This window comes from Rhipicephalus microplus, chromosome 3 (genome assembly GCF_043290135.1).
Source record: "Rhipicephalus microplus isolate Deutch F79 chromosome 3, USDA_Rmic, whole genome shotgun sequence".
NCBI lineage: Eukaryota > Metazoa > Arthropoda > Arachnida > Ixodida > Ixodidae > Rhipicephalus > Rhipicephalus microplus.
Genome location: NC_134702.1, coordinates 12,950,755 through 12,978,531, shown reverse-complemented (window position 1 = coordinate 12,978,531; position 27,777 = coordinate 12,950,755). Strand labels below are relative to the sequence as shown.

At 42.2% G+C, this 27,777-nt stretch overlaps 2 protein-coding genes across 4 annotated transcripts in view; one reads left to right on the top strand and one right to left on the bottom strand.

The window, feature by feature from the left end:
• Window positions 1-1,993: 1,993 nt before the first annotated feature.
• On the bottom strand, window positions 1,994-6,688 carry RpS6 (ribosomal protein S6). The gene is made up of 3 exons (XM_037433212.2): window positions 6,558-6,688; window positions 6,015-6,146; window positions 1,994-2,627 (listed from the first exon to the last, which is right to left on the bottom strand). Exons 1-3 carry the CDS (start codon window positions 6,561-6,563, stop codon window positions 2,025-2,027), a joined length of 741 nt encoding a protein of 246 aa, XP_037289109.1. The 5' UTR covers window positions 6,564-6,688; the 3' UTR covers window positions 1,994-2,024.
• A 350-nt stretch (window positions 6,689-7,038) lies between these two features.
• The window catches only part of LOC119182088 (segment polarity protein dishevelled homolog DVL-3-like), a 29,786-nt gene continuing 9,047 nt past the window's right edge, over window positions 7,039-27,777 (top strand). For all 3 annotated transcript variants that reach the window (XM_075888904.1, XM_075888903.1, XM_075888902.1), the window contains exons 1-13: window positions 7,039-7,669; window positions 10,389-10,458; window positions 11,791-11,858; window positions 12,736-12,791; window positions 13,715-13,762; window positions 15,594-15,705; window positions 16,804-16,894; window positions 19,890-19,959; window positions 20,765-20,852; window positions 22,151-22,279; window positions 23,412-23,695; window positions 24,712-24,846; window positions 26,637-26,804. In XM_075888904.1, the coding sequence (XP_075745019.1) occupies window positions 7,479-7,669; window positions 10,389-10,458; window positions 11,791-11,858; window positions 12,736-12,791; window positions 13,715-13,762; window positions 15,594-15,705; window positions 16,804-16,894; window positions 19,890-19,959; window positions 20,765-20,852; window positions 22,151-22,279; window positions 23,412-23,695; window positions 24,712-24,846; window positions 26,637-26,804 (1,510 nt within the window). In that variant the 5' untranslated portion in view covers window positions 7,039-7,478. The remainder of the gene's footprint in view (window positions 7,670-10,388; window positions 10,459-11,790; window positions 11,859-12,735; window positions 12,792-13,714; window positions 13,763-15,593; window positions 15,706-16,803; window positions 16,895-19,889; window positions 19,960-20,764; window positions 20,853-22,150; window positions 22,280-23,411; window positions 23,696-24,711; window positions 24,847-26,636; window positions 26,805-27,777) is intronic.

The window sequence follows — 27,777 nt, the reverse complement described above, 5'->3', positions numbered from 1 at the left end:
AGGGTTCTTTAACGTGCACCCAAATCTGAGCACACGGGCCTACAACATTTCCGCCTCCATGCACAGCTGTTGGCTGAGCACACACTCATTAGCATTACATGAAGGTATGGAGTAACATAAATAAGGATTTTTTACCAAGCAGGCCACTGCTAACCTGGTTTCACTCCATGAAAAATTAATTATGCTGGTATTGAGCATTCCAAGACCCTTCATTACAGCTTGCAATGGGGACAACTGCAAAGGCTACTGATGGTTTCTACAACAGCTCGTGCACACTTTGCCTTTTCATTTTATTGTACTGTCCTCTGTTGTTTTCATAAGGCTTTGGTATTGGGGCACTTTCAGAGTGCTAACACAGACACACCTCAAAGAGACTACACACACCAGAGCTTGTATGTGTAGTCTCTTGGTCGTGTGTCGGCGTTTGCACTGTAGAAGTAGATGATTATGAGCAAACTAGGCCCAAAAGAAGTGTTACTGAAGCTCCTTTGATATTGGGTCCAGGAAAACTACTGTAGCCAGAACTAAAGCTTCAAAGATGAAGGGGTGTTTTTCGTCTTTTCTGATAAGGGAATGGTGCATACACCTTGCCATTGTGAAAGATTCAGATAAACAGAGGTGTACTTCTATAAAATTTGCCTGTTAGAAGATGCCACCTCACATATGTTAATTTGGAACCAAGACAGTGCGCAAATGGTTCGCAGGGTTGGTCGTAGTGAAGGGATATGTGCACTATGTACCTGCAGTGGTACACCGTAAGGCACATTCTTAGCTGAAAGAGCGTAGCCAAGGTGGGGGTTCAAAACCTCCGAAAATTTTCAATTTAGCTTTCATATATATGTATGCACATATACAAACACGTGCCCTAACGTACATGGTTGAACCACATTCTGAAAAAGATTTTTGGCTACACCCCTGCTTAGCTGCATAAGAGACTTTAAAGGTAACATTTAACAGGACACTAGCAAGACAGCAGTTTTTTTTTTTTCATATTAGTGAATTCCTTCATCACAATACCGAAACTGCCATGCTTGCCACGAGATGTGGTAAGCAAGAAAAAAAGTGCATCGAGAGCTAGGTTTTTATGGCGACACTGCACTCGGGAGTTTATGCTATTGCTTTTGTCAGCATATTATGGAGAAATTTTTTGAAGGAATGTAAAGAGTTATAGGAGATCGTATTAAAATAAAGTTAATTATAGTTAATTAAATTTGCGAGCAAGACTTAATTACTTGAGTTACACAGTTTCTTCTGTCAAACAGTGCATACATGTAGCATGCTTATTTGCCACGGCTGCGGTGCCGAGGCAGTGGTAAAAAGATGCAAGCTGGCACCCTGTGTAAAGTCAACGCATTTTAGTTTCCCAATATTAACTAGAGGGAACTCAAGTGCTGCAACTGTTCGGCCACCATGGAAATTAGTACACGAATTTGCTTAGCCTTTGTAGTTGCAACCTTTACATAGTGGCTTTATTGTTTTCACTTTGTTTCGGATGAAAGGCTTCATGTTTCAATGTTGTTTTGAATGAAACGCTTCATGTTGCAAACTTTGTTTTTTTAATTCGGGTTGCCAAGCCTAAAAGGTCAAGGTGAAGTGGAACTGCTGGAAATTTGCATATTCTGAAAGTGGCTGCAGGTCTTGAGTCGCCAAATCTAATGACAAATTCGTGTACTACCCATTCTTTCCATGCAGGCCGAAGTGCCTACATTGCAGCTCCCATAGACGAAAGCACCAGATAAAAAAATTAATTTCTTTACAAGAGTTGTCTTGCAAATGGTAGGGAATGATTTAATGAGGCAAAGCAAGTATACTCCAATTGTCAGGGCTTGTGCGTAGGTTGACTTCATGTGAACGAAACTAAATGCACTTGCAAATTTACGATGTCACTCTTCATTGGGCATGTGGCTTATTTACCAGCCTGTTAACACTACAGAAGTCTCGGGTGAAGAAAAACTTGCGCTAGTTCCAAAACAAGAGAATCTGGGCCACAGTGTCAAAGTCTGGAATAATATTTTATTGGCCTACTAGGCCTGGGTGGACGATTGGCTCTGGCCGTGGGAAGCGGAGCGGCGGCGACGGATCTTATCCTGCCTCTTCTCCTTGGCTTCCTTGGCCCTCTGTGCCAGGAGGCGGGCGTAATCGGCAGCCTCCTCCTTACGCTTCTGGGTGCGCCTCTTCTTGAGGGCCACGCGACGGCGCTTGTGCTGCAACATGGCGGGCGTGATGAGCCGCTGGATCTTGGGGGCCTTGGAGCGCTGCTTCTTGCCCTCCTTGAGGGGCAGAGGGCGACGCACAACGTACTGCCTCACGTCGTCCTCTTTGGACAGGTTGTACAGCTTGCGGATCTTGCTGGCCCGCTTGGGTCCGAGGCGGCGCGGGAGAGTTGTGTCGGTCAGGCCAGGTATTTCCTGCTCGCCCTTCTTCTTGACCACCAAGCTGATAACGCTGAGGTTGGAGTCGACAATGCAGCCACGCACCGACTTGCGCTTGCGCTCGCCGGTACGCCTTGGCCGGTAGCACGAGTGGCCCTTGGACAGGAGCAGCCGCACACGTCCAGCGGTCAGCACACCCTGCTTCATGGGAAATCCCTGCTTGTCGTTGCCTCCAGAGATGCGCACCACGTAACCCTGCAAAGCAGAGGAACACAAGCTCGCAGTGTTTCAATTTGCAAGCCTCAATTCACAAGCCTCTTCATGAGCTCTGATTATCACATAACTGGCAAACAAGTGAACAGACAAACACTGCTAAGCTAATGACTAGGTAATAACATGAAAACATCCAGAAGCATTCTCAAGAGAACAATACTGTAGAAAAGTGAAAGCTAAGTTATTTGACCCATACAAGAGTTGCAAAGCTAAGGATTGCGCAAAACAATGTACATGAGCTTTACGTTGTGAATCCACTTTAAGCATATTATCCACATGCAGTTACTACTGCTAAGTCATGAACAACAATGCGTGCGTCATGCTTACATCAATACGATTTGACAAAAGTGAAAGACTTCCATTTCCCAGTAAATAGGCTGATTCTTCTGCACAATTTCTCATATATTAAAGTTTAATGTGAGGTTGCATGCAGTGCACACAGTAATTGAATAACCTTCGTAAGTGATTTTGAACTTTACATTGGTACCACACGCTGTAGAATAGTTGTCCACAATGTCAGACACAACAAACCTGTGACCAAATTCAAGTATGCCATTCAGCCAATACCAATCAGTTTACTTGTAAAGTAATACCATAATGCTTTCTTTTCTTCCACACTATTCCCGTCTATTATCCTAGTTACAATCATTAAGATATACTGTTAATGGAATACTTTTACAGTAGATTACCATATCAAATTTATACATAACAGAAATTAGACATCATGATGATGCAGCAGACATGAAAAAGACAACGTGCAGAGTCCCATACTCTGTCACATATACCGCACCTGTCGAATATGGGTGACAAGCGAAGCCTGCTGAAAAACAGGTCTCCAAGGGCGACTTCCATCACACTCCCATTGAACAGTAGCGAACTAGAAGTTCGCTGCAGCCAATACTGGTGGTAGTACTATTTGATGCTTTGCATTTCTATGGGCAACTCCAGAGCTACACCAAATAGCCATGTCAGTGTGACCGAAATTTAATAAATGAAAATTGACTGCTTGTTACATAATTCAATGTATATTTTAACTCTTTCAGACCACTGATATATTGGTAAGTTCTTGATTTCTGCCCTATAGCACTACTGATGCGCTTGTTTCACACTCTCTACTAGTTTGTGTGCAGTAATATGAAAATTTCCAATCTCTGAGGTGTTAGAGCTACACCAAATAGCCATGTCAGTGTGACTGATGAAGTTTCATAAATGAAAATTGACTGCTTGTTTCATAATTCAATGTATATCTTAACTCTTTCAGACCGCTGACATATTGGCAAGCTCTTGATTTCTGGCCTACAGCACTACTGATGCACTTGTTTCACACTTTCTCTACTAGTTTGTGCACAGTAATATGAAAATTTCATATCTCTGAGGTTTTAGAGCTACACCAAATAGCCATGTCAGTGTGACTGATAAAGTTTCATAAATGAAAATTGACTGCTTGTTTCATAATTCAATGTATATCTTAACTCTTTCAGACCACTGACATATTGGTAAGAATTTCTGCCCTACAGGACTACCGATGCACTTGTTTCACTATTTCTCTACTAGTTTGTGCGCAGTAATATGAAAATTTCCCATCTCTGAGGTGTTCCCAGCATCTCGTGCATATTTCTAGATGCGTATCTTTTTATTTTCATGCTTTCCTCATTAAAGGCTAATTTAAGTGACCACTGAACGTGCCCAGTTGGTGTGTGGTTTATACTTTGCATGACAACAGTTCCCGTTCAAATTTGAAACTGCAGCCCAATGCCATCCATTCTGCGAGTTGCTGCCATTTGTTGTATGCTTCTTGTATGTTTCTTTTTACATATTGTTGTCATCGCTAGACATACACTGTTAAGCAATAAGAGTGCTCCTAATGTAAGCAGTACAGCAAAAGCTCGATAATCAGGAAAATTGAATAATTCAAAAGCGTTTCTTGGTGCCACTGAGCACCAAGCTTGTTAATTCAATTACATCTAACCACGACCCGGTTAGTTCAACTGATCCTCTGTACACGCCAAGCATGAGGTACTGCAAATGTGTGATGCAAACGAGCAAGAACTGGGTTCGCAGACAACCGAAGTGACACACTGCTATCCACGCACAGATCCAGCACTCAGCAGCTTCATTTTACTTGATGCAACATGTACACTGTCGAAATACTCAAGCATGGTGGAAGCTGTTGATGAAAAGCTTTCAGCCACGGTCAATATTCAGGCATAAAATTCGTTTGCTACATAGTTATTTGTCGGCAATTTTACCTACAAAAACTATCCTCACATGCGTATGAAGATGCTGGCAGTATTTTAAAGAGAGAAATGCAGAATGCATTTTGGACTAATTAAACATGGGAGTTCGATACTGTGGTCGCATTGAGCACAAATTCACAAGATTACTGAAATTGCATATTTTACACTGCTCTTATGCCAAATAAGAGCAGGATTTAAGGTGAAAGTGCATTTGCTCACTGTTTTCTCGACATTTCTGATAATTTGGAATTCGTACATTAGTTTGTGGTCCCACTATATCCGAATTAAGCTTTTACTGAACAATGCAATCTTTATTCAAAGTGACTTGCATACCAATATTTAAGGTGCGAAGAGTAATTACAGATGCATTTGAATGTATTACATGTTCAAGAGCTTTCGAGTTATATAATTGACATGCCAAGAAAATCGAGACAGCACTGCATGAACACTCATACACAGCTTTTCAGGCGGAACGGTTTTCCATGCCAAACTACACGAAACAAGCATTTGGTATGTACTGAAAGCTGTGGCTTTGATAAAATGCAAAATGCTTGACCATGGGATGCACAGTACAGCATGTAGCTCTTACACTGTTTCCAATGGGGTTGACAATCGTGTAGGTCAAATTTACAACTGCTTTCCAACCTTACTTTTTAAAAATGGGGCAACTTCCAGCTATGAACATATTGCGCACTGCAGAAACAGCATGATTTGTTCAAACTTCACTCTTCACGCAGTTGAACAACCTCAAACTACTAAGGCTAAAAGTCAATTGAGTCCAATAACAATGTGTTCAATCGCACGGACAACTATGTGAGCAGTCAACAAGGTCCCGAAGCTATTTTAGTACTCCTGGGCGATAAGTTCGCCGTAAATATAAAGCGCTCTAACGTGGTCTAGGTAAGCGGGCACAGAACATGTCAGCGCCATATTAGACAGCGTGCATTTCACGTCCCACAAATTCGACGATCGTACACATGTCAGCTGGACGGCGCACATGGCATGAAAACATCGTTATTCTGCTTCAGCTTCTCACTGCCACTAAGTTCATGTTTTTATCACAATGAACACAACTTGTTCGACTAAACAGTAACGGCTGAACCAAGAAATTTCAATGTGAAATCGAACTCACCTTCCACTCATCGCCGAGACCATCGGCCTCGACCTCCTGGCCCATTCGCTTCTCGTAGAAAATGCGTACTTTTTTCTCATCGTCAACTTCGATGAGTTTCTGGCAGCCAGTGGCTGGGTAGGAGATGTTCAGCTAAATAGCAACGGGAGGACAAAAATAAAGGAGGAATTAGCCTACAGTCATCGAACTGTGGTGCGCTACACGCACTGCTCGACAGGCACACGTCGGCAAGCGCGACACCTAACCGCTCCAAAGTAAGACAACTCATTTTTACTACAAGCGGTCGCACTTCTCAGCTTCCTTCGGCAGCGACTCGATTGCCGTAGCGTGACAATTCGAGCATCGGTGAACTTGCTTAAACCAACATCAACCACACCGTCCGGCACAGACCCAGTCCGGCAATCCGAGGAATCAAAGTTCTAAACATTAAAATTCAGGTAGAAATGAATGTCATTTAACCTACGCCACTTCCAAGATGTTATGTGGAACACTATTTTAATCTCAAATGAACTCATTGACCATTAAATAATTCCAAATTCTCACCTTCATCTCGCTTGCATTCACGCAGAACGCGTACCCAGACTAGGAAAGGAATAAATCTACATTTGCTTTTCAGGCCTTAAAGCAAAAAGTTTGCAGAGGGCGCTATCAGTCATATTTTATTTATAGAAAAGTAACAAGTGTTTATGACGTTTACGCATCACTGAATATTTACTCAATTATTACACGCAATAATATTGTTGTTTGCAATGTGCATACAAGTATAAAGTAACCATTTTAATGTTTATTTGATTTATAATTTTATACGCAGTTACACGCAAAACATGTGTGCTGTTAATTAATATGGTTCACTCTAATATGGTTGTAGGTTCTATGGCTTATTAATGAGCGCATTTACAGGCAGTACTGACAGCTCTCGTCTTTTGAATCGGGGACATATCGCTCCCGATAACGGCGGCTCAATTTTCGTACTGGTAGGTGTTCTGTGACGTCCCTGGTGGAGGCTGCGGCAAGTGGCGATACTTCCGCTGTCTCCGATGCACGGGGGGATCGCCGTGTTGATTATTTATGTTGGATCTTCACTGAAGCTGCATTCTGAATCATAGCGCAATCGTTTAGGAATCTGAGCAAATCCCGGGAGGCTGCGCCTTCCGAGTTCCAGCTTGCGTTCCCTCCTCCACTCATCGGTGACCCGGACGCTGGGAGATCTCGGCAGGAGATCGGCCGAGGTCCGTGGCGGTGCTTTGCATTTGTTTGCTCTCCGGCTACTCTCGGTTTGGACGAACGGTCGCGATCCCGCATGCGTGCTCCGCTTCACAGCTGATGTTGGACGAGAGGGCGACCGCCGTGCTTTCTGTGACGTGCGGCCGCCCCGAAGGTGTGGTCAGTGGGATGGAGGTTCTCCACACGGCCGAGTTGTGAGGTCCGGGCACTGAGGCTTATCGCCATATTGGCGTGCGGCTCATGCGAGATGCCGCTTTAGCGCATCGCGCAATGGAAGAAACCAAGATCATCTACCACATCGACGACGAGGAGACCCCGTACCTCGTCAAGGTGCCCGTGCCGCCGGAGCGCGTGACTCTCGCCGACTTCAAGAATGTCCTCAACAGGCCCAACTTCAAGTTCTTCTTCAAGTCGATGGACGATGATTTCGGGTAAGCTAGCGCACTCCGTCGAAAAGGGCTCCCCAATTTTAAAGAAGAGGAAAAGCACGCGTGCACTGTTTGTGCAGTGCACGTGAGCACCTGCCGCTCATAGATCCGCGAGTAGTGACGGGCCCGCCTTTGTTGTCTGCACTGACGCCGTTCACGGACATCGGTGCTTTCCGCGCAAGTCGCAGCTATGCGCGCCTTGGACAGCATCGAAGTTTAGAAAGCCGTGCAAGTTACAGACTTTACTCAGACAGCCTTCCCGACAAAATGCTTTCTTGCGGCATCTATTGCCGCAAATTGCATGGAAAAGGACGAGCCGAAAGTCGCGCGATTCGATATTAGCTCGTTCGGGGACTATTTCCTGCGGTTGCCCAATCAGTCCGTAGCGATGTTGCTTTTACAGCTTTTGACAGATGATACATCCGCAAAGTTAGGTATTATTTCTGCTTGGTACCGTCGTCACACGGACACCGATCGTGATCAGGGTCGATCAGAATCAGGCTCGATCTGAATGAGGTTAGTACTACAAGGTCACATTAATCGCAATCTGCGTGCAGTGTCTGGCTATCGTCAGCGCCGAACTGATACCAGTGACGCACGGACACTTCTGATCGTGATCAGGGCTCGTCCTGATCGAATTTCTTGATCTCGATCGTCAATGGTCGCTACTACATGGTCCAAGCTAGTTTGTATCGATACCGGTGTCACACGAGCACTTTCATTTGCGATCAGCATATAGTCTGCTGCAGTACATGTTTTTTGAACCTCGTGGCCTTCATGGCCGGTCCGGATCGAAAGCCGGCTCACTTACCGTTGCGCGTTCGGGATCATGGCAATCTCGATCTGGCTCCCAAATCGCGATTTGTTGGGCGTTTGCGGCAAACTCAATACCTATTAGTTTTGACCGCTTAGCAGCGATCATTTTTGATCGCGACCAATACCTTCTATATCAATAAGTCCGGATCGCGATAAAAACTGCCCGTGTGCCACTGGTATAGGTTCACAAAACACTGCATCAACTATGTGCATATCGAAAGAGAAAAAGGGGGCTTAATGTGTTCGGGCAAATCTTGTGAAAAGCTGCTTTTTGATATACTCTTACCGCGCCATACAGTTTCTTTACTTGGGTAGGACAAGAAACGAGAAAGCAGTTACAGCGTGCGACAAATCCGAACTGTGCTCATACTTGACAGTTTCTAAACATTTTTGCAATGGTCGATTCTTGAGGCAGTAAACTCCTTTAATGAAGCCATTTCACGGTAACTTGGAAATGTGTTGCAGGACCCCTTTAAATTGGAAAGTTTGTAAAATCGAGAAGGCGATCTTTCGGTCCTTCAGAATGTCAAATTGTAATGTAGGACATTTTACTTGGCGCTATCACATGCCTGCCTGTCTGAAAATCCGCGAAAGCTCACGGGACATGGAGCCACCCATGTGCGGGCGATACAGACGAGGGGGACCATCACGTGAAGCTATGACAAGCCGCCGATATGAAAGGATGGGTAGATCGATGCAGTGACTGTGCGAGCAGGCAGGGTAAGAAAGTTGTAAGGAGGTGATCAGTACCATCTGTCTCACAAATCATAGCATCAAAAAGAAAAACAACCACCATACTCTTGTGGTGGTTGTTTTTTGTAAATTTTTGTAAATTTTGTAAACCAACTCTTTTGTAAATTAGTACGTAAAAAAACTACTGACTGTTAAGTCAGTTGTTCCTTGCATGGGAATGGTGCGCAGCCTCGTCAAAATAAAACTTTAGGCTAGGGCGGCCAGATGTTTCAGCACGTTATTGTGCACTCCTGAAGAAAAGCTGTCTCTACGAAAATTAGAAAAAACATATTGCTGCTTTTTTACTAATATATTTCTGTAAAAAGTTTGTTAGATTAGGTTCAGTGTTATCATTGTTTTATTAATTCAAGTTGATGACAACATTGAAGTTAATGTATATCTGCTGGGGAATGGAAAGTCACATGTTATTACAGGAAGTTTGTAATATCGGGTTTTATTAGGTAAAGTCTTAGCTGTATTTTATGTGGTGCTGCTGTTCCTGTATCCCGTGAAGTAGAAAGCGTCTCTCATTCGTAATGGTGCCATTATTTTTCGTGTAGCAATATAGGACTGGCCAGTGATGATCTGAGCAGTAAATTTAAATTATGCTTTCAAAACTACTGTAGTGGCATCTTCTTCTCTTCATATGCCCTGCTATAACTGATGTAAAAGACTTACGTACATTGTAATTGTAAACTGTAATAGCCCAAGCTAAACTGCATTCTCGGTGCCTCCCTATATTTTTTTCTTTTTTGGAACTGCAGTTTTGAAAGAACAGTCAGCACTGAAATGTTGGGCTGTGCAAACAACAGTACTGTTGTGGGGAGACCTGGTTCCATTCTACCTCCTGTTAAAATTTCTGAGTGGGCACTTAAAAAAAAATGCAACCGCCTTTTTTTTAAACACATAGCATGAAGTAATCAATGGCCTGACTTTCCGAGTGTTTTCTTTTTTTGTTGGGCCTTTCACTTTATTTCAGTTAGGCAGAAATGTTAGAAGTTTAAGAACAATTTCAATATATCGATGTTTGCTTTGTCACTGAAATGTTTGCACTTCAACTAAATCGTATTTGATACACGGGTTAAAAATGTAGTCTGCCTTGTACATGGTTGAAATTACACTTTGCTTAGCTGTGCCAATCATTCAGATCTGTGTTATTTTCTTGTTTGCACAGGGTTGTAAAGGAAGAAATTGTTGAAGATGACTGCCGATTGCCTTGTTTCAATGGTCGTGTGGTCTCATGGGTGAGCGAAACTGTACATTATAGCGCCTATGCTCCTCTTCTTGTCCCAAATCGTTCATCTGCTTTTGAATGCTAGATAATCAAAATCAACAAAATGAATTCATTTGAAGCCTTCATGTTACCTAGCCATAGTTTGTTAACTTAGCTTCAAATACTCTGGATGCTTCTGGTGTTTGTACTCCTGCAAAAAATGTGCTGTCTGTGACAGCTGAAACTCCTCAGTGTTTAAATCCACAATCTCCATTGTAGCTAGTGAACTGGAATAGTCACAAGTTTCTGTTGTCATTGAAGCTATGTGTGTCCTCCTACAATTACTTTCATTGGTATTCATGTGTAATCATTCCTGTGCCTTGTAATAATGCTTTTAATGTGCATGCTCTGTGATGAACTGTGCCAGTAAATACGACTGTGCTGCTGTTTTCTGATGTTCAAGTTCTGGACTATACTTATATATGCAGTAGAGTGAGCGCAACAGTTGATTACTGCCCCTTTTGTGATGCTTTTCTTGTTTGTGTGTGTGTGTGTGTGTGTGCAAGGTTGATCACAGATATGTTACCACTTCAATGTCGAAATATGTAAAGGGTCAATTGTTCTCACAGTGTTTAGGTCTTGGGATACTGAACCGAAATTTCCTGACTGAGTTCACAAAGCATATCAACATGCTTTTTAGCTGGAGTTTTTTCTCATGACCCTAAATGGCCCCTTCTTAACCAGTTCTGTAATTTCTCTGAACGGGTAAGAATGGAGGCTCACTTTTAGACGATAGTTATAGCGCGAGAATAAAACGACGGACACGGAGACAAGAAGGACACGAAAGACACGTGTCTCTCGCGCTATAACTATCGTCATGCCATACCAACTAGCCCAAGCTGCCACACTTCTAAGTCACTTTTAGACTTTCAGGCAATAGGCACGCAATGGTTTGACACTATAGTGAAGAAGATGAAGTAGCGTCGCTACTGGACATTAAGTTAAGGAACAATGATTATCTGCATACACGTCCATGTAATTAATGCAATGTCACTGCTTGTCCCTTAGGCACCAGTATTAAAAGGGGGGTGGCCATTACACTTCCTTAATTTTCGACATTAATGTGTCAAAAGGGCTTTGGTTAAAATATCAGTAAAAGGTGAGACGTGGCGTAGTGAAGTGACTTGAAATTTTTTATTCGTTCTACGTAGCAGCTTTAGTATGTATGGCGCGAGTTTTTCTGGGGTTGTGTGCTATCTGCGCTACAGGCAATGACAGGGGGACAACTTGGTGTATTATAAAGTGTAGCACTGATTTAGGCAATAATTTCATGGCTAACACTGTGTGCCCTATAATCTTTCAGCTTGTGTCAGCAGATGGGAGCAGCGTTGTGTCTGAAGGAACTGAAACACACCGGCCACGCCCATTTCCGTGAGTAACTTCTCATTTCACTAGCATTTGTTATTGCTTAATGAATGAATGCTGTTACAGGAGCTCCAGATAACACATGCAATAAGCCTGAACGTCAACTCACTGCTACACACGACAGTGAGCTTATTATTAGTTATCGTATTTGTACCATTAGGTTCTTGCAGATTCTCTTTGTTATTGTGACGTTTCCTGGGCAGGGCTGCAGTGTAAGTACAAAGCAAGTTCCGAAATTGGTGCAGCTGTAGCTGCTGCATGCAAAAACGGTTTTTATGTGTGGTCTCAATGTACACCAGAAAATATCGGGAATGTCATGGTCAGTGTCGGAAGTTCTCAGGTGCAGTACTTACTAGCAGATTGAATTTTTACTGCATTTAAAAGGCCAGGCACCCTACTTTGAATGGATCTGACTCTCATTAAACCAAATGTAATAGTGGTTAATTCTCCTTGTAAAGTAAAACAGTCTGTGAATGATTGTCTCCTTTGTTCTTTTTCCATCACTTTAGACCGCAGCTTACCCATTATAAAATGCACTGGTATGATAAACAGGGCGAGTGTTACCAAAGTGCACATGTCTACATTACATTGTCAAGTACAGCCAAGAGGGCTGCAGTTAGCGATAACTCGAGCCTATGGTACACCATTATTTATGGAGATCAGTGAAAGCTGCGCATTCGTTTTTAATTTCGTATATGCTATGTCTCTTTTAATTGAAACATCAACAAGAAGCAATAATTTGATACGTCTCTCACTGTTTAGTGCAAGAACAGTCATTCAAACTAGGAGTTGTAAAAGCAGTAATTATGTTGTTTTTTTCAGTGCAATCTTTACATTTGTAGTGTTGTATAGTGTCCTACATTTCTGATCTTGTACCTTGCAGCGATGCAGCAGAGACCAGCTTTACTGAGTCGGAGTCTGCCATTAGCTCCCACAAAGGTAAAACACTTATCTAACTGGATAAGTGAATTCATGTTTCAATTTCCTGCCAGCTCCAACATGTAAGGCAGAAACAAAAATGTCTATTTACTTTTCGTGTCAGTTCACGAACTACTCCATCTAGTCTGGCTCTTGTAAGTATCGCATCTTCACATGTCATTTGTTTCTGCTGTCTTACTGTTTTTTGTGGGATTCCTGCGCAGCGTATCTTCTCTTTGCGAGGCGAGCATAGTACAGTGAAGTAAAGCATTTGTTTAAATACATTGCTTTAACTAGATATTCAGTTACGCCCTAAAATGCTATGGTGATCCTCAATTTCATTATATAGGCTTACTTTTATTTATTCCCAAGTTTTAAAAAATAAAAACATTTCTGTTTCTTGATATATTAGTTACCTTGCAGTTTTGTTTATGTGTAAGTTGCTAGTATTTTCTAGGAAAAGCTGTATTAGTATTGCGGGGCATATGACTTCCACAGTAAGTGTAATTGTTTTGATATCCTTTTTAATTAGGCAGAAAAAAAATGTGCATCTTTTTTTTGAAAACCTCAGTTGCATAGTGAAAGATAAATATTGCATTCTAGAATTCAGTTTTCATGCTTGAATTCAGTGCAAGTATTTATGTATGATTTATTTTTGGTTGATAACCTTAAGAAATTGAGTACAAAATTTAATCCTCTCAACTAACTACAGTAGCCAAGTGGCTGCAGGGTTGCATTGCGAAACTTGAAGTTTACATTTGTTCCTCACAGCAGTAGTTGTGTTTTAATGCCAGTGGCGTGTGGAAACGGTTGTTTAGTTGGATTTGGGTATGCACTGAAGGAACTTATTTATGTAATCATAGCTGCTTTGCATTACAATGAGATTGGGGTCGTCACCCAAAACTTCATTTTATTTTAATTATAACATGTATTTACTCCTACAGAGCACCACCACCACCATCAAAGAGGGCCTGGCCGTCATCGAGATAAAGGTGGGTAGCCGAAAGAACAAAGTTTCTAAACAAACCCACCATAATGTGTCATTGTATTTATTTATTATACTTTTGCAGACGGCAACCTGACATTTCAAGAATTTATCACTGGACTTTGTAATATAGTGCATACATAACACCTTTAGTTATTCTGAAACATGTCATGTCTTTTGTCTGATGTAAAATCAACTCGTTACCAAATGCCGCTTTTAAGCACTTGTAAACCTTGGTGTGCCATTCACCTACTCTATAGTTTGTGGACAAAAGGTTGTACAACCAAGGTAATCACTGAATTTCTTGGCTTTCTAAGCACGTGTGGATACCTAAATATTACGAATTGTAGTTATACAATTCGTCATTTTGCCAAATATTAAGTTTCACTTTCTTATGCCATAGCCCTGCCGCGGTGGTATAATGACTAAGGTACTCGGCTTCTGACCCGCAGGTTACGGGATCAAATCCCGGCTGTGGCGACTGCATTTCCAATGCAGGCGGAAATGTTGTAGGCCCGTGTGCTCAAATTTGAGTGCACGTTAAAGAACCCCAAGTGGTCGAAATTTCCGGAGCCCTCCGCTACGGCGTCTCTCATAATCATGTAGGTGTTTTGGGACGTTAAATTCCACATATCAATCAATCAATCAACTTTCTTATGCCGTATTTGGTTGGGCATTAGCGAGTGCTCTGGAGTACTCTTAAGACTACCTTAGGCTGGTTTTTTTAGAGCATCACACTCCGACTCAAAGGGCTCCTGACTGCTCGGACTTCAAAGTGAAAGCGTAGTGCAATCTCACTACAAACCGGCAACCATGCCGCAAGGTGACATTTATTATTTTTTTTTAATTTATATTTGGCAAGCACTATGGGAGAAGTGCGAGTGTGCATTTCTAGCTTTTTAGGAGAAGGCCTTGCCAGGCACATATTACTTCATCTACGTGTATTTTCGGTGGAGTTTTTGACCGTGTGTGGCAAGTTCACATTTACGAACCAAAAGTGCGCCATGTCAAGAAAGAGGCGGCTAGTAAAGGCAGAGAAAACGCCAATGTCGTTACAGCAGCTCGCAAACGAATGCATTGCAGCTATCAGCTCGAAAAAAGACGACGACGATGTATCGCCAGATTTATGTTCTAAGCTCAGAAGGCTGTCGCTGCTTCCAGACATGTCGGAGGGGGCCACTGAACGGATCGGCGCAATTGCCCATGCCGTGCAGGAATGTTTACCCGGCGACTTGTCACGCTTACTGCACAGTGGCACTACTGGCACGCTGCTCTGAAATCGCAGGTGTATACAATATTTACACGGCCTCTTGCACTCTGATTGCGGCCTGCCTCGGCATCTGGCGACTCCAAGCCAAAGGAAGGGAGCAGCCAACCAAATATACCATCACTCTTTCTTGTGCCTTGGCACTTTGAAACTTCTGCATAATGTTGCAAGTGTTGCAATATTTATAATAATCTAAGGCCATATTCTTCAGGAAAAGGCTGCAAGGTTGAAATTTATATTCATATGTGGCCTAGTTGACTTTTTGTACAATTAACAGTTGTGTACCCATTCCTAGTCATTGCAATAAACTGATCTGGGGATCATAAAGCTTCATTGACACTTTGCTTTCCACAATTTCGTTGTTTGCTGTTGTGCAAGTACGTTTCTGCCATTAAGGCTTGTATATAATGGTTACTACAAATACCAGGGTGTCTTCTTGCTTGACTCCGTACATTTCAGGTGTCCTCATATAGCATTTAAGCATGTCCTTAACTTTTCTTGGCTGGCCAGTTTGGTCCTCTATATCTTGCTAATAAACAAATAAGCAAAGCATTGGTTGTGTTCTTCGTAGCCGGCCGTTCCAATGGACATGCAACAGCTAAGCCAGGGGCAGCCTCGGTTCTAACCACCAGTGACATAGAAACCACAAGCTTCTTAGACTCTGAGGATGAGACTACCAGCCGGTAAGTTGTGTGTATTAATTTGTTCCTATCTCAAATAATTTGCCCAAAATACCGTGTATTAAAGGGACACTGAAGAGCAAAACGATTTTCTTGCATGTTAGTAAATTACAATTTCACAATCCCGAAAACACCACTCTAACCGTGGCACAATGCTTGGTAAGCAAAAAAAAATGCACGAAAACAAAATGTCAGTGGAGACGCCACCTTATCCCTCACCAAACATCAGGACGTCAAATTTTGAAGGGGTTTACCACTTTCTAAATTGCTTCTAATTGATAGAAATGAAGTACATTGTCATCTGTGGGGGCTAGACACCTAGCATACAAAGTTTCAGAAAATTTCATGGAGCAAATACCGCTAAAATGCAAAAAATACATTTTGAAATTTATTACATCTCACGTGGAGATTTCATCGCAAAATTTAAAAGTGGAACTGCAACCTTGATTTTCGCTGCTATTAATGAACTTATGACAGTGAAACTTACGGCATCAGGATTTTTAAAAGTGCAGTTTATCCATCTAAGCCAGGTCATTGTTCCTCTTTATTGTCCCTTTGAATACTTTGGCATATAGAAAATGTTTTCTGCATAGGAGCATTTAGTACAGTAGCTTAAATGCATTTTCTTGGCAATTTACGTAAGATCCATTAAAAAAACATAAAGCACAGTTCACTGATTGTTGATCCATAAGTGCATCGTTGTGGTATGTGTCTAATGGCAAATAGTGGTGTTTTTTTTCGAACTGTCGCTCTAATGACATTGTGCACCAACACTGTTATGAAAAACCTTGTAAATCATAGCACAAAAGTATTCAAGCTGCCATTTACTTTATGGTGGCTTTGTACAGCTGCATTGGCATGCTTGCGTTGTAGTCAGGAAGGTTGCAAACTTTGCTCTGATTAATACGCTAAAAACCAATGGGTAGTAAGAGATGAAGTTTTAGGCAGCACTTTTAAATAGGAAGCTGCAACATATAGATGCCTTTTTATAATAATTATATCTGAAAATGGCCAGATTGATTAGAGCCATATTTAGCTTTGTCTTCTGAAAATGTTTCTTCCACCTCAGCGTTTAACCTTCCTTGAATTATGCTTTGCCAGGATTTCGACCACCACTGAGGAGAGTAGCGTGTCTCGAATTTATGCAAGGCACCGGCGTAGGCGGCGAAAGAAGATGCCTCCCATGAGTCGGGTGAGAAGAATGTTTGATGATCTCGCAACTTGACATGACATATTGCCTGCTTACTGTGATTTGTGTGGCTCATTGAATATGGTCGGCTGTTTAATTTTCTGCTGCTAGAAATTTTTATGGGGCTGTATTTAGTAATTTCCTGCCACTAAATATGCTTGTGGGGCTGTGTGTAGGATGGAGAACTTTGCATAACCAGAGTTCTCATGCCTTGTGTCAAGAATAATTTAAAATATTCTTGGAGAGACACAAGTGGGGTTATACATTTATTAAATGTATTTTTGTTTGTATGGAGAATCAAAATTGAGACACTTCACACAGACTGTCAGTGGACTAGGTAATGCATGATTGCTTACACTAAGCATAAAGTTGTATCAGCATTATGTGTGCATGTCTACCTGTATGATTTCAGGCATTTAAGGTGCTGCATGCTGGTAAAAAACTATCACAGTAGTGCTGCATAAATTCACTGATTATGTAGGGCTACATCCTACAGCCTATCAACTAAGCTATGAGCTCTAGGGCATAGCCAGTTTTTTGGGAGGAGAGGGGGAGCGGTTCAGCTACCGTCTGTAATATATAGTTGTCTGTGTGTTTATATTTGTGTAGTAACACCTCGTTGATACGTTTATAAAAAATACGGGAGATAAAACGTACGATCTGGAAAAACGTACGATCCGAATCCAGCAAAAATTGAGGCTGAGAAGTCCATATAGAGGTGAAAGGGCAAAAAACTCTGAAAAGAAACATTGCAATTTCCTGTTGCTGCCTCTCACCCATTTACAAGAAAAGCTGCTTCAGCACACATTGTAGACCCTTGTTCGCAATTTGTTTTTTGTGCAAGAGAAGCTTTGTAACTCTTCCAGTCCAGCAAGGGTTTGCGCAAAGTTAGCCGGTTAGCGCACTCTTTCGTTCTCGCCGCTATCTTCTGGTGCTCGTTCCCAACCTCCTTCTCTGCATCGCCCTTACCGCCTCTGCGACAATCTCTGCAACAGTTTGCGGCTCGCAAGTCGGGACGTTTTTGTCTATCGGGATGAATTCGGCGAAGGGTGCATTGGCACCAGTGGAGGAGAACTCCCAATTGATGTTGTCATTTATGTCAGACACACACGTCACAGGGTCGTCTGCGCTGCGCTCTGTATGCTCCGCTGCAAGCTGCCACTGAAAAACGCACATCATGGAACAATTGCTAACCGTTTCACTCGCCACATTGTCCCAAGTAGTGCTCCAGTAGTGCAAGGGCTTGCGCTTCCTCGACACCATGCTAGACGCAGCTGTCTTGAATCGGGAACTACTGAGCAATGTGTCGCCTCGCACATGGCCCGGCCTGCATATGCCTTTTTTTTTCTCCTTGAAGTAGCGACAATCACTTGCGATGATCTCGTTGGGCAACACTAGTTTCCAGTGTAGATTACCCTGCACCATTCATCACGGTTGCGCCAATGATGAACGCTGCAGTGTTACACAAGATGTGGTAATACTAGCACCGATCTTCAGCTTTCATTTTTGATTTTATAACCATCATAATTACAGTAGACTCTCAGTGAACAGAACCTGAAGGGACCGTTACAGTATGTTCCATTTAACAGGAGTTCTGTTTAATGAGAGGTGAACATGGGTGCAGAATACAAGCCCAATACCAAGCATTGCAGTAGTTCCGTTTAAGCAGTAGTTCCGTTTAACAAATTTTTGTTTACTGAGAATCAACTGTATACAGTCGAATCTTGCTTGTCTGTTAAAACGAAGTTGTGACGAATCCCTGACCAAGTCTCATAGAGACTAATGCATTCGCAGACCGCTTAAGCCGTGATGTGCGGTTTATGTATACCGGTTAGTGCATACTAACTGCATACCGTAATAACATTTTGCGCCACAGAATCTTACTGTGCCGCTGAACTTGCAGACGCCACAATGTGCCCTGAACGTTTTTTTTTTTCTTTTTTTTTTTTTTTTAATGTTGATAAGTGTGGAGATCAACCGATAAATTATTGCAACTACCGTGCGATTGCGGCAATGACATTGTGAATAATCATGTGGTAAAAAAATGAAGGGGAGGTGGCGACCAGCGACAAACGCGGTGGTATGACTTATCGCCGACGAAAAGCCTTAGCACAGTAAGCATCCCTGATTATTTGCTCAGGCACACGTGTGGGATAGCGTAACTTGAAGCCTAATGCACACATTTAGTAGGCGACTACCTGAACGCACTGGGTTACCGATTGCTGCCGCTTCGTTGTGCGGGACCGTGTTCAACCGTGCACTGTTTTACAGAGACATAAACAGCTCGCTGTCATGGAGTTAAGCATTGCGGGTCGTGGGCACCGAGAAGCCTTGCTGTACTATGTCAACACGTGCACCGTATAGCAAGCATGGTGTTGTTGTAACCATACTGCATGCTTTTATTTAGCGACAACCCAAATGCGCTTCCGTTCATTGCCATGACTGCTAGAGCATCACGGAGAGCACATTGCTTGTGGAAAGCTCGTCATTGCCCTACTCGCCGCATCTGTGCATGGCCTGAAGCAGAGAGGGTGTACTCTACAGCAAGCAGATCGGCAATCACAGTGTGCGATAAGTGAGCGAAGTGCTGCACGCAACTAGCCATGCAGTAAACAATCTGGCTCTCTACAACCGTACCGCATATAAAAAAGAAAACTGCACCAGTTTTCGCTTAGAAGCAGACCGCGTAACAAATGTACCACGCTGTGTATCCGGCAGTAGTTTCCAAATGCCCATTGGCGTCGCCACTGCATACTATCAGTGCGAGAGTGCGAAACTTTTCTGCACTTTGTTGGCAAAAATAAAGAAATGGCTTTGTGGTGGGCATTTTAGGCAATACTTCCCGTTGAACTGAGTTTGTTTCTTTGTTGGCGGCGATGGCGCATTGTAGCTGGTGGTTAATGTGTAGTGCGTTTAGTGCGTAATTATGCCGCCGTCCTCGGCATGTGTGTATTAACAGTGTTTCACTGTATTGTACTTTCATCGCGTGTGTTTTCAGACTTCTTCAATCAGCAGCATCACGGACAGCACGCTGTCGTTAAACATCATCACTGTCACGTTAAACTTGGGTAAGCATGAGCTTTAGGTTATTGCTTTGATTTCTTAATATATAAAATTTGCAGTTATAACTGAAATAATGTGCATTTATTATGTTGTGTCACTAGTATGAAGAACTGCAGTTATGCACGGATACATAAAAAAGGTCCCCCCTTTTTCTATTTCAGACATTGGGCATTGTGCAAGGAAAATTCAATACACCTGAATTTCACTCTGTTTTTTTTTTTTTTTTTTTTCATCTAGTAGTTTCATGAAATGATAGAGGTGACTTCTATCTAAGCATACCAAATGCTTAGGGAGCCTGTGGTAACTACAAGAGTGGCGATGTGGGCTTGTTGGTGAAACATTTGAAAGAAATTTATGTAGCGCGAGGCGAAAAAAGGAACACAGGAAAGAATAGACTGAGAGGACAGAGCGCTAGTCCTCTCAGTCTATTCTTTCCTGTGTTCGTTTTTTCGCCTCGCGCTGCATAAATTTCTTTCTTTCTGTGGTAACTAGGTCATGGTATGCTTCTGGCATCTTAGGATGTTTAAGTTTTCAGGCACTGTCTGCAGAGGGTTGTGCACCCAACAGCAAAGAAGTTTAAGGGACGCGGGCTCCATTGAAAGTGCAAACTGCTGCTCTGTTAGTGCATGTCACTTCATTTCTAGCAAAAAATTGTAGAGATTGCAAGAATAGGCTGGTACACTTGATTAGCGACTGTGTTCCTGGACAAAGCATGAATACAATTTCGCCAAAAATTTTGCATTCTGCAAGCTTTTGCTGGATGATGTACCTTGTGCAGAAGTGTGCTAAGTTTCTGTGCTATACTTGCAGATACGGTCAACTTCCTTGGGATTAGCATAGTGGGCCAATCGAACAAAGGTGGAGATGGTGGCATCTATGTGGGCTCTATCATGAAAGGGTGAGTACTGTACAACTTCCAATGCAATGGATGGCTCTTCATTGGTGAAGGTGAAACTGTGCGAGTCATTCACTACTTACTTCCCTGCCCCATAACTTTGCAATACAGTAGTATATAGAGGTCCATTGTAATTGATTGATATGTGGGGTTTTATGTCCCAAAACCACCATATGATTATGAGAGACGCCGTAGTGGAGGGCTCCGGAAATTTCGACCATCTGGCGTTCTTTTACGTGCACCCAATTCTGAGCACACGGGCCTACAACATTTCCACCTTCATCGGAAATGCAGCCGCTGCCGCCGGGATTCGATCCCGCCACCTGCGGGTCAGTAGCCGAGTACCTTAGCCACTAGACCACCGTGGTGGGGCTAGAGGTTCATTGTAGTTAATCGATATATGGTAAATACAATTCAGCATACAGTATATGATAACGAAAAAAGAGGCACCAGCTGACAAAGTCATTGTATGTACATTAGCAACTTTAAGGTGATTAACAATATTTTGAGTGATTGGTGTATAGTTGGTGTTGATATGTTAAGATAATTATCGTGTTTTGGTGCTCGTGCTATCAATCGCTGAAAGTGAAGCTCCACAGTACAAAGATAAGTCATCACTTTAGCCGTGTTGTTTTCTCGTGCAAACCATAGTGGTGGTATGCTGTCACGAGTTTTGGAGACTCACGAAAAGAAAAGGCATCGTAAATGGTGAAACATTTTTTTGTAAGCAGTCTGAAAAGTGGTCGGTTCTGTTGGAAATGAGCTTAGGATTTTTGTAAGTATTAAAAACTGCTAGAGTTCTTCTCCATTCAAATACACTACAACTTGGCCAAGACAAGACGTACAGTTTGAATTATCTGTCGACTTGAATTTTGATAGCAGACCTACTACTGGGGCTAGATGAAGGAAAGCGTAAATTTTAAAGGCTCGTTTTCTTTGTTAGACATAATATCAATGAGAAATAACCTTTGTTTAAATGTACATACGTACCCTATAAAGTAGAGGTAATAATGGCCACCGTAGCTTAGTGGTAGAGCATCAGATGTGTTATTGGAAGGTCACAGATTCGAATCCTGCCCATAGCAAGTTATCTTTTCATCCACTTTTCTTCTTTTTATAGTTACACTACACTTCTAATAACATCCCGTATTGAGGCTAGTTGGTTACACATACTTATGGCCTGTTACTGTATTCATGATAGTATTGAGATTATGGTGTTGTCATACTTTTCAAACCAACTTGCTGCAGTTTTGGTCTGCTCTAAGTCTAAGACTCAGTGAGCGTCTGTTCACTTGTTGCAGGGGTGCTGTTGCGTTGGATGGTCGCATTGAGCCAGGTGACATGATACTTCAAGTGAACGACATCAACTTTGAGAACATGAGCAACGACGATGCTGTGCGGGTGTTACGAGAGACCGTGCAAAAACCGGGGTGAGTCACCGTCCTTCAAAACAAGTGAAAAAATCAGCCCACTTCACATTACCATGTTGCCGTATGACCATTAAAGTAGTGCCTTACATAATCAGTCATATTATCTTCTCCTCCCCCCCCTCTCTCTCTTATTTTTTTGCAAGTTTAAGTCGCTCGGCACAAATGTCTGATGAATCCTTTTTGCATATTCCTCCTTGGCTTCTTTACTCAGTGCACGGTTGCTTCTGTGGGCTTTCGACAGCTGCATTGCCTCTAATATGTCAAGATACTTTGCGAGAAATGTAAATTTAGTTTTGATGGGTGTAGTGTAGAATATCTTTAAAAGACACCTCCCCAGGTCCGATTTCAAAACGTTGGTTAATTACTGGAAGTCGTAAGGTGCAATATCAGGAGCTTCTTACCAAACTAACTTTTTAAAACACGTTAATTATTGGACATGTTAGAAGAAATAGAATTTTGTTGCCGTGCCTCCAGGAGGCAAGCTTCACTCCCGCAGTAGACAGTCGCTCATTGTTGCAGCAAGCAGAGTAGTGCACTGAAGTGGCAGAGCAAATGGCGCATGTCTTGTTTGCATAATTAACCCTAAAATTTCTTTGTTTTCCCTCTTTTTTTTTTCTTCTATTTTGCTTCGAAGTGCACTCTGAGTGGTGGCATTATGTACTGTGCTCCGGATGCTGAATCAGTCATGTGTCATAGTTGTCCACGTTTCCTGGTCTGGCCATGCGCGTGTGGAACTGCAGGCCAGTTGTGAGCATTTGAACAAGTGCCTGTTACATAAACATAATGCATCATAGCCCCAACTCTTTCTTGAAGTGTGGCTCCCACAAAAAGAAAGTTGCAGAGGATTCTGTTTGACGTTTCAATTGTTTTTATGCCATGCAGGCATTTCATGATTTGAAGACCCAATCACTACTGTTTGATCTTTGGGCCACATTCGTTTGCTTGAAATGTGTGGATCTGGTGAAGTACTTTTTGAAAGGAGGATGAAAGAGGTGCAATACATTGAACCACATAATTGATTTTACATTTGTCACACGAAATTCCGAACATTTTGTAAAGCTTTGCTGTTAAATACAAAGTATTGTTAGAAGCACATAGGTAGGATGAATGCATGTGTCGTGTGACCTCGCAGCCCCATCAAGTTGGTGGTGGCCAAGTGTTGGGACCCCAACCCCAAAGGCTACTTCACCATCCCACGCACCGAGCCCGTGCGCCCCATCGACCCAGGAGCTTGGGTGGCACATACAGAGGCTGCACGCGGTTCTTCCTCTGCCATTGGCCACTCGCGGCTCTCGCTGGCCCCGGGGCCTTCGCTCCGTCAACCGCTGCTTTACGATGGGCCTTTGAGGCCACCATCTGTTTCCACCCTCACCTCCACTTCATCATCAGTCACTTCGTCGGTGCCTGAGTCAGAGAGTAAGTGCCTGGGGCTGATCCGTGCTGGCACTAAGCTATTTAACATGGCTCATGGCTCCACAGCTAGTCTCTATTATTTTAGCAACATTGCACAATGATAATTTTAGAAATTTGTCCTATTTTTATTGCTGAAATGTGTTGCAGTTAATACGCTATTACCATTGAGGCTTGTTGCTTCCTGAATGCCCCCCACCCCCAATCCAACTTTCTGACGTGACAATAATGCCAATAAAGTGACGCTGGTAGCAGAGCTCCATATCTAATTGCAATTGCTATAACTATGATTAGTCATCCTCTGTCATTGTGAGGGCAGTGGCAGAGTGAATGTAGAGTGATCTATTATTGTCGAGCATCTTTGTTACGCAGATACAGCTTTATTGCTTTGGTAAACATAGTTGTAAAGAGGCAAGCTTGTTGATAATTAGAAGTGATGTTATTGCAGCGCAAACTTCAGAGACAAGGGACAAAGAATTATAACACACACAAGCAATGTGTGTCAGATTCTTCGTTCCTTTTCTTTAAAGCTTGCAGTAAAGTAGGATCAATAGATTACCAAGTAGCCCACACTTGTGCATTGTTAAATAAATTTCAAAAAGGCAGTCATGAGACCCTTCATGACTGTGTCGCATTTTTTATGTTATTGTATAGCCTCAACTGTTAGTGAGCTTTTGAAATGTCTAGTGCTTTGTAGGTTTTTGGCACTTGCTACCAAGACAGAGCTACCATAAAAAGTTGAGCTAACTTGTAATGTATTCATGTTGTTGGGCACATTGGAAACACAGAAGAAAAAAAATTTTAGCACTAATCAGTACCTTGAGCTAAACCTTCCCAGTTGTTATATGGGCGAAGAATACCTTGTGTTTAGGTGGAGCGTTGGGCACATTGGAAACACAGAAGAAAAAAAATTTTAGCACTAATCAGTACTTTGAGCTAAACCTTCCCAGTTGTTATATGGGCGAAGAATACCTTGTGTTTAGGTGGAGCTGCACCGTAACCAAGCATGTTATGCTTCACAGGGCAGCTCCAGGAGCCACCACTGACTGTGGAGACTGACATGGAGACAATCGTGAAAGCCATGGCAGCTCCCGATTCAGGACTGGACGTGAGGGACCGCATGTGGCTCAAGATCACTATCCCGAAGGCCTTTATAGGTGAGCGAAAGAATTAGCCATTTAAAGAAAACTAAAATGGACTACGCGATTTCATCTATCACAAATGCCTTTTATCGAAACAGCGTTTGCTACCACCTCGTGGAATACTAGTAGAGGCTGTGTCACCCTTCTGCATAAATTCTTGCATTGTTATACAGTTGAACACTTTTATAAGAGGCATGTTCTGGGCAGCAGTTCTTTTCTTTTATATCAGATCTCTAGTGAGCAGGGTACCGCGTATGCATTTGCTTATCAACCCGTATTTTACTGTAGGCACACTATTGTCTCTTATAAAGAAATCTGACCGTGTACTACTACAGGGCTCAAAGCACATGTTTTAAGCCAGTGAAGATCTGTGAAATGACATTTCGACATGTCAGTCACTTTATTGGTGGTTTATGAGGTTTGTGTAAATATTCGAACGAGTATCACAGTATTCGTATTCTCTTTCACCTAAATTTAAATTATTTAAAATTTCGAAGTATTTGAAATGAACGAATAAATGTATATTAGTCCTCATACTATAACTTTTTGTAAATGTGGTTTCACTGCGGTGTAGGAGTGGAAAGCCGTGAAAGCATTTATTCAAAGGAAATTCGCATTGCCGCGATGCTGCACTTCAAGCTTAAATGAACATATTGCCCTCTCATCGATTCATAATTTTACAGCGAAAGCTGTTATGAAATCACAACACGGGTCACGGGCGGCATCGTAGTGTTCTGCCGTTGCCACCGGTGTCCGTAACCACTATCGTACGAAATAAGAAAAAAAAAAACTAAGATAAAAAACACCAAGGACTTGGTGGAACTCGAACCCGGGTCCACGGCGTGCCAGCCCAGTATTCTATCACTGAGCCGTGCCTGTGGTTGGGACTCATTTGCAAACTTGCTTTAGGCAGGCTTGACGTCGGAGAAGGAATCGCATTAATATGATATACAAAGCGTTTTAGAACAGCAAAGGAACAACCAGGCATCACACAATGTGAATCGCATAACAAGTAGGTTGTCCAATACTCCAACTCATTACAAAAGCTTGTTCTTCATCATCTATTTAACTATGACGCATACCCATTTCAGGCGTAATTATTTATCGTCGTCAGCCACTGCATGGAAAACAGGATTCGCACAAAATTCGTTGCAAGTGTTTCGCAGATACCATGCTTCTCCGAAAAATTACGTAGGGTGGCAGTGAATGCCTGCCTATTACACAATGAAGAATGGCATAGTGGGTTCCCTGCAAGTGTGCTTGCAACAGCTACCCAAAGAGTTTAAAAAAAAAAAAGGGCTCTTAAAGGCTGCTCTTCTAGCTTTCGCTGTGACAGTGCTGCGTGTTCAGCGCAGGCCTGGCGTTTTTTGTTTTTTTTTTTTTTTTAAGTCTAGAAATTTGTTTGCTTCAAGACTTTAAAGCATAACGTATTTTACTGCTTATCATTTGCTTTCTACCAAAAGTGAAATCCTGCTACTATTCAAAGTTGTTTCCACTTCCTTTGACCAAAAAAATGGCATTGACACAGACCTTGTTTCAACTTTTAAAGTATTATGTGAAAGTATGCACATTTTTCTTTATGATATGTAATATGTGCAATATTAGAATTCGATTCGATATTATTGAAATGTCACTTTTTGTTTCGTATTTGCTTTTAACCTAAAATTCAGTATTTGCAGAAGCCTTTAGCTTGCAGATTGAACGAAATTGAAACTAGGACCCTCTGCTGAGACCAAGAAGATGAATGTACTGTCCTGTTTTCCACAGCAATGGAGTGGCTTGACTTGCGTTCTTTTGTGTTGCAGGGGTGGATGTGGTAGACTGGCTCACAACGCACGTGCAGGGCTTTCAAGACCGCAAGGAAGCCAAGAAGTATGCTAACCAGCTACTCAAGGCGGGCCTCATTCGGCACACTGTCAACAAACTTTCCTTCTCTGAGCAGTGTTACTACGTGTTCAGCGACCTTTCCCTTGGTGAGTGTGTGCCGAGGTCAACCTGGTTGTCAAAAGGTTTGATTGTTGCTTTTAGCTTGTCATTACTAATTTACCAACCGACTGTATCAATTCTGTATCACAGTCAGTATGACAAGAAAGCAGGTTATGAAAAATGCTCCAGTTTCCAGATGCGAAGTGTTCACACTCGACTAGCAGCATAAAGGCGTATTGATGCAATCGAGGATGAATAAGTCGCGTCGCATGTGATGTGATTCATATCGCTCCACAGTCACCTTTCACACAACAGTGGAGGATTTCGGTATTTTTCTCCAAATTGTGCAACTGTGGATTCGTAGTGATTTTTTAGCACATATTGATCGATCCAGAACTGGATGTGCAAGAAAGACTCTGGATTCACACCAGCTAGCCGAGTTTTGTGTTTTGTTGACTGTGACTGTGATTTTGGTCTCCTTGATTTCACGAATCACTTCATGAATGGGTGAAGTATGGTCACATAACACACAATCCATGGACTCTGATCTCAGTTTAGTTCTTCGAGTGAATACAACTCAGCATTTTAAGACTAAGATAAAATTGTAATGAAGCTTATACATGTATGCTCATTAGGCTTGTGCAAATAGTGAATTGTGGGTTCGAATTGATTGGCAAATTTTGGTCTAATAATTTTTAATCAATTTCGAACAGTAGATATACTGCATGTTATAAAGGAAAAGGTGCATACTTGTCATAAACAAACTAACATGCATAATATTTTTTAAAAATTGAAACAAGGCCTGTGCAAATGATTTTTTTTTTCGCATCAAAGGAAGTGGAAACAACTTTTAACAACCTAGCAGAATTTTACTTTTGGTACTGTGCAAGTGATAGTCTGCAAAATATGTTGTTTTAAAATTTGCTGTACTTGGAGCATGTAAGTCGATATACAGAGCTTTTAAACGAAAAAAATAAATGATTCAATGTGAGGGTAATATCTTCATTTAACCTTAAATTG

Bases quoted from the DNA above. Each gene is read 5' to 3' on its own strand.
- RpS6 (XM_037433212.2), bottom strand. The intron at 2,628-6,014 runs GTGAGTTCGATT...TCTGCTTTGCAG, and splicing joins GTCTCGGCGATGAGTGGAAG to GGTTACGTGGTGCGCATCTC.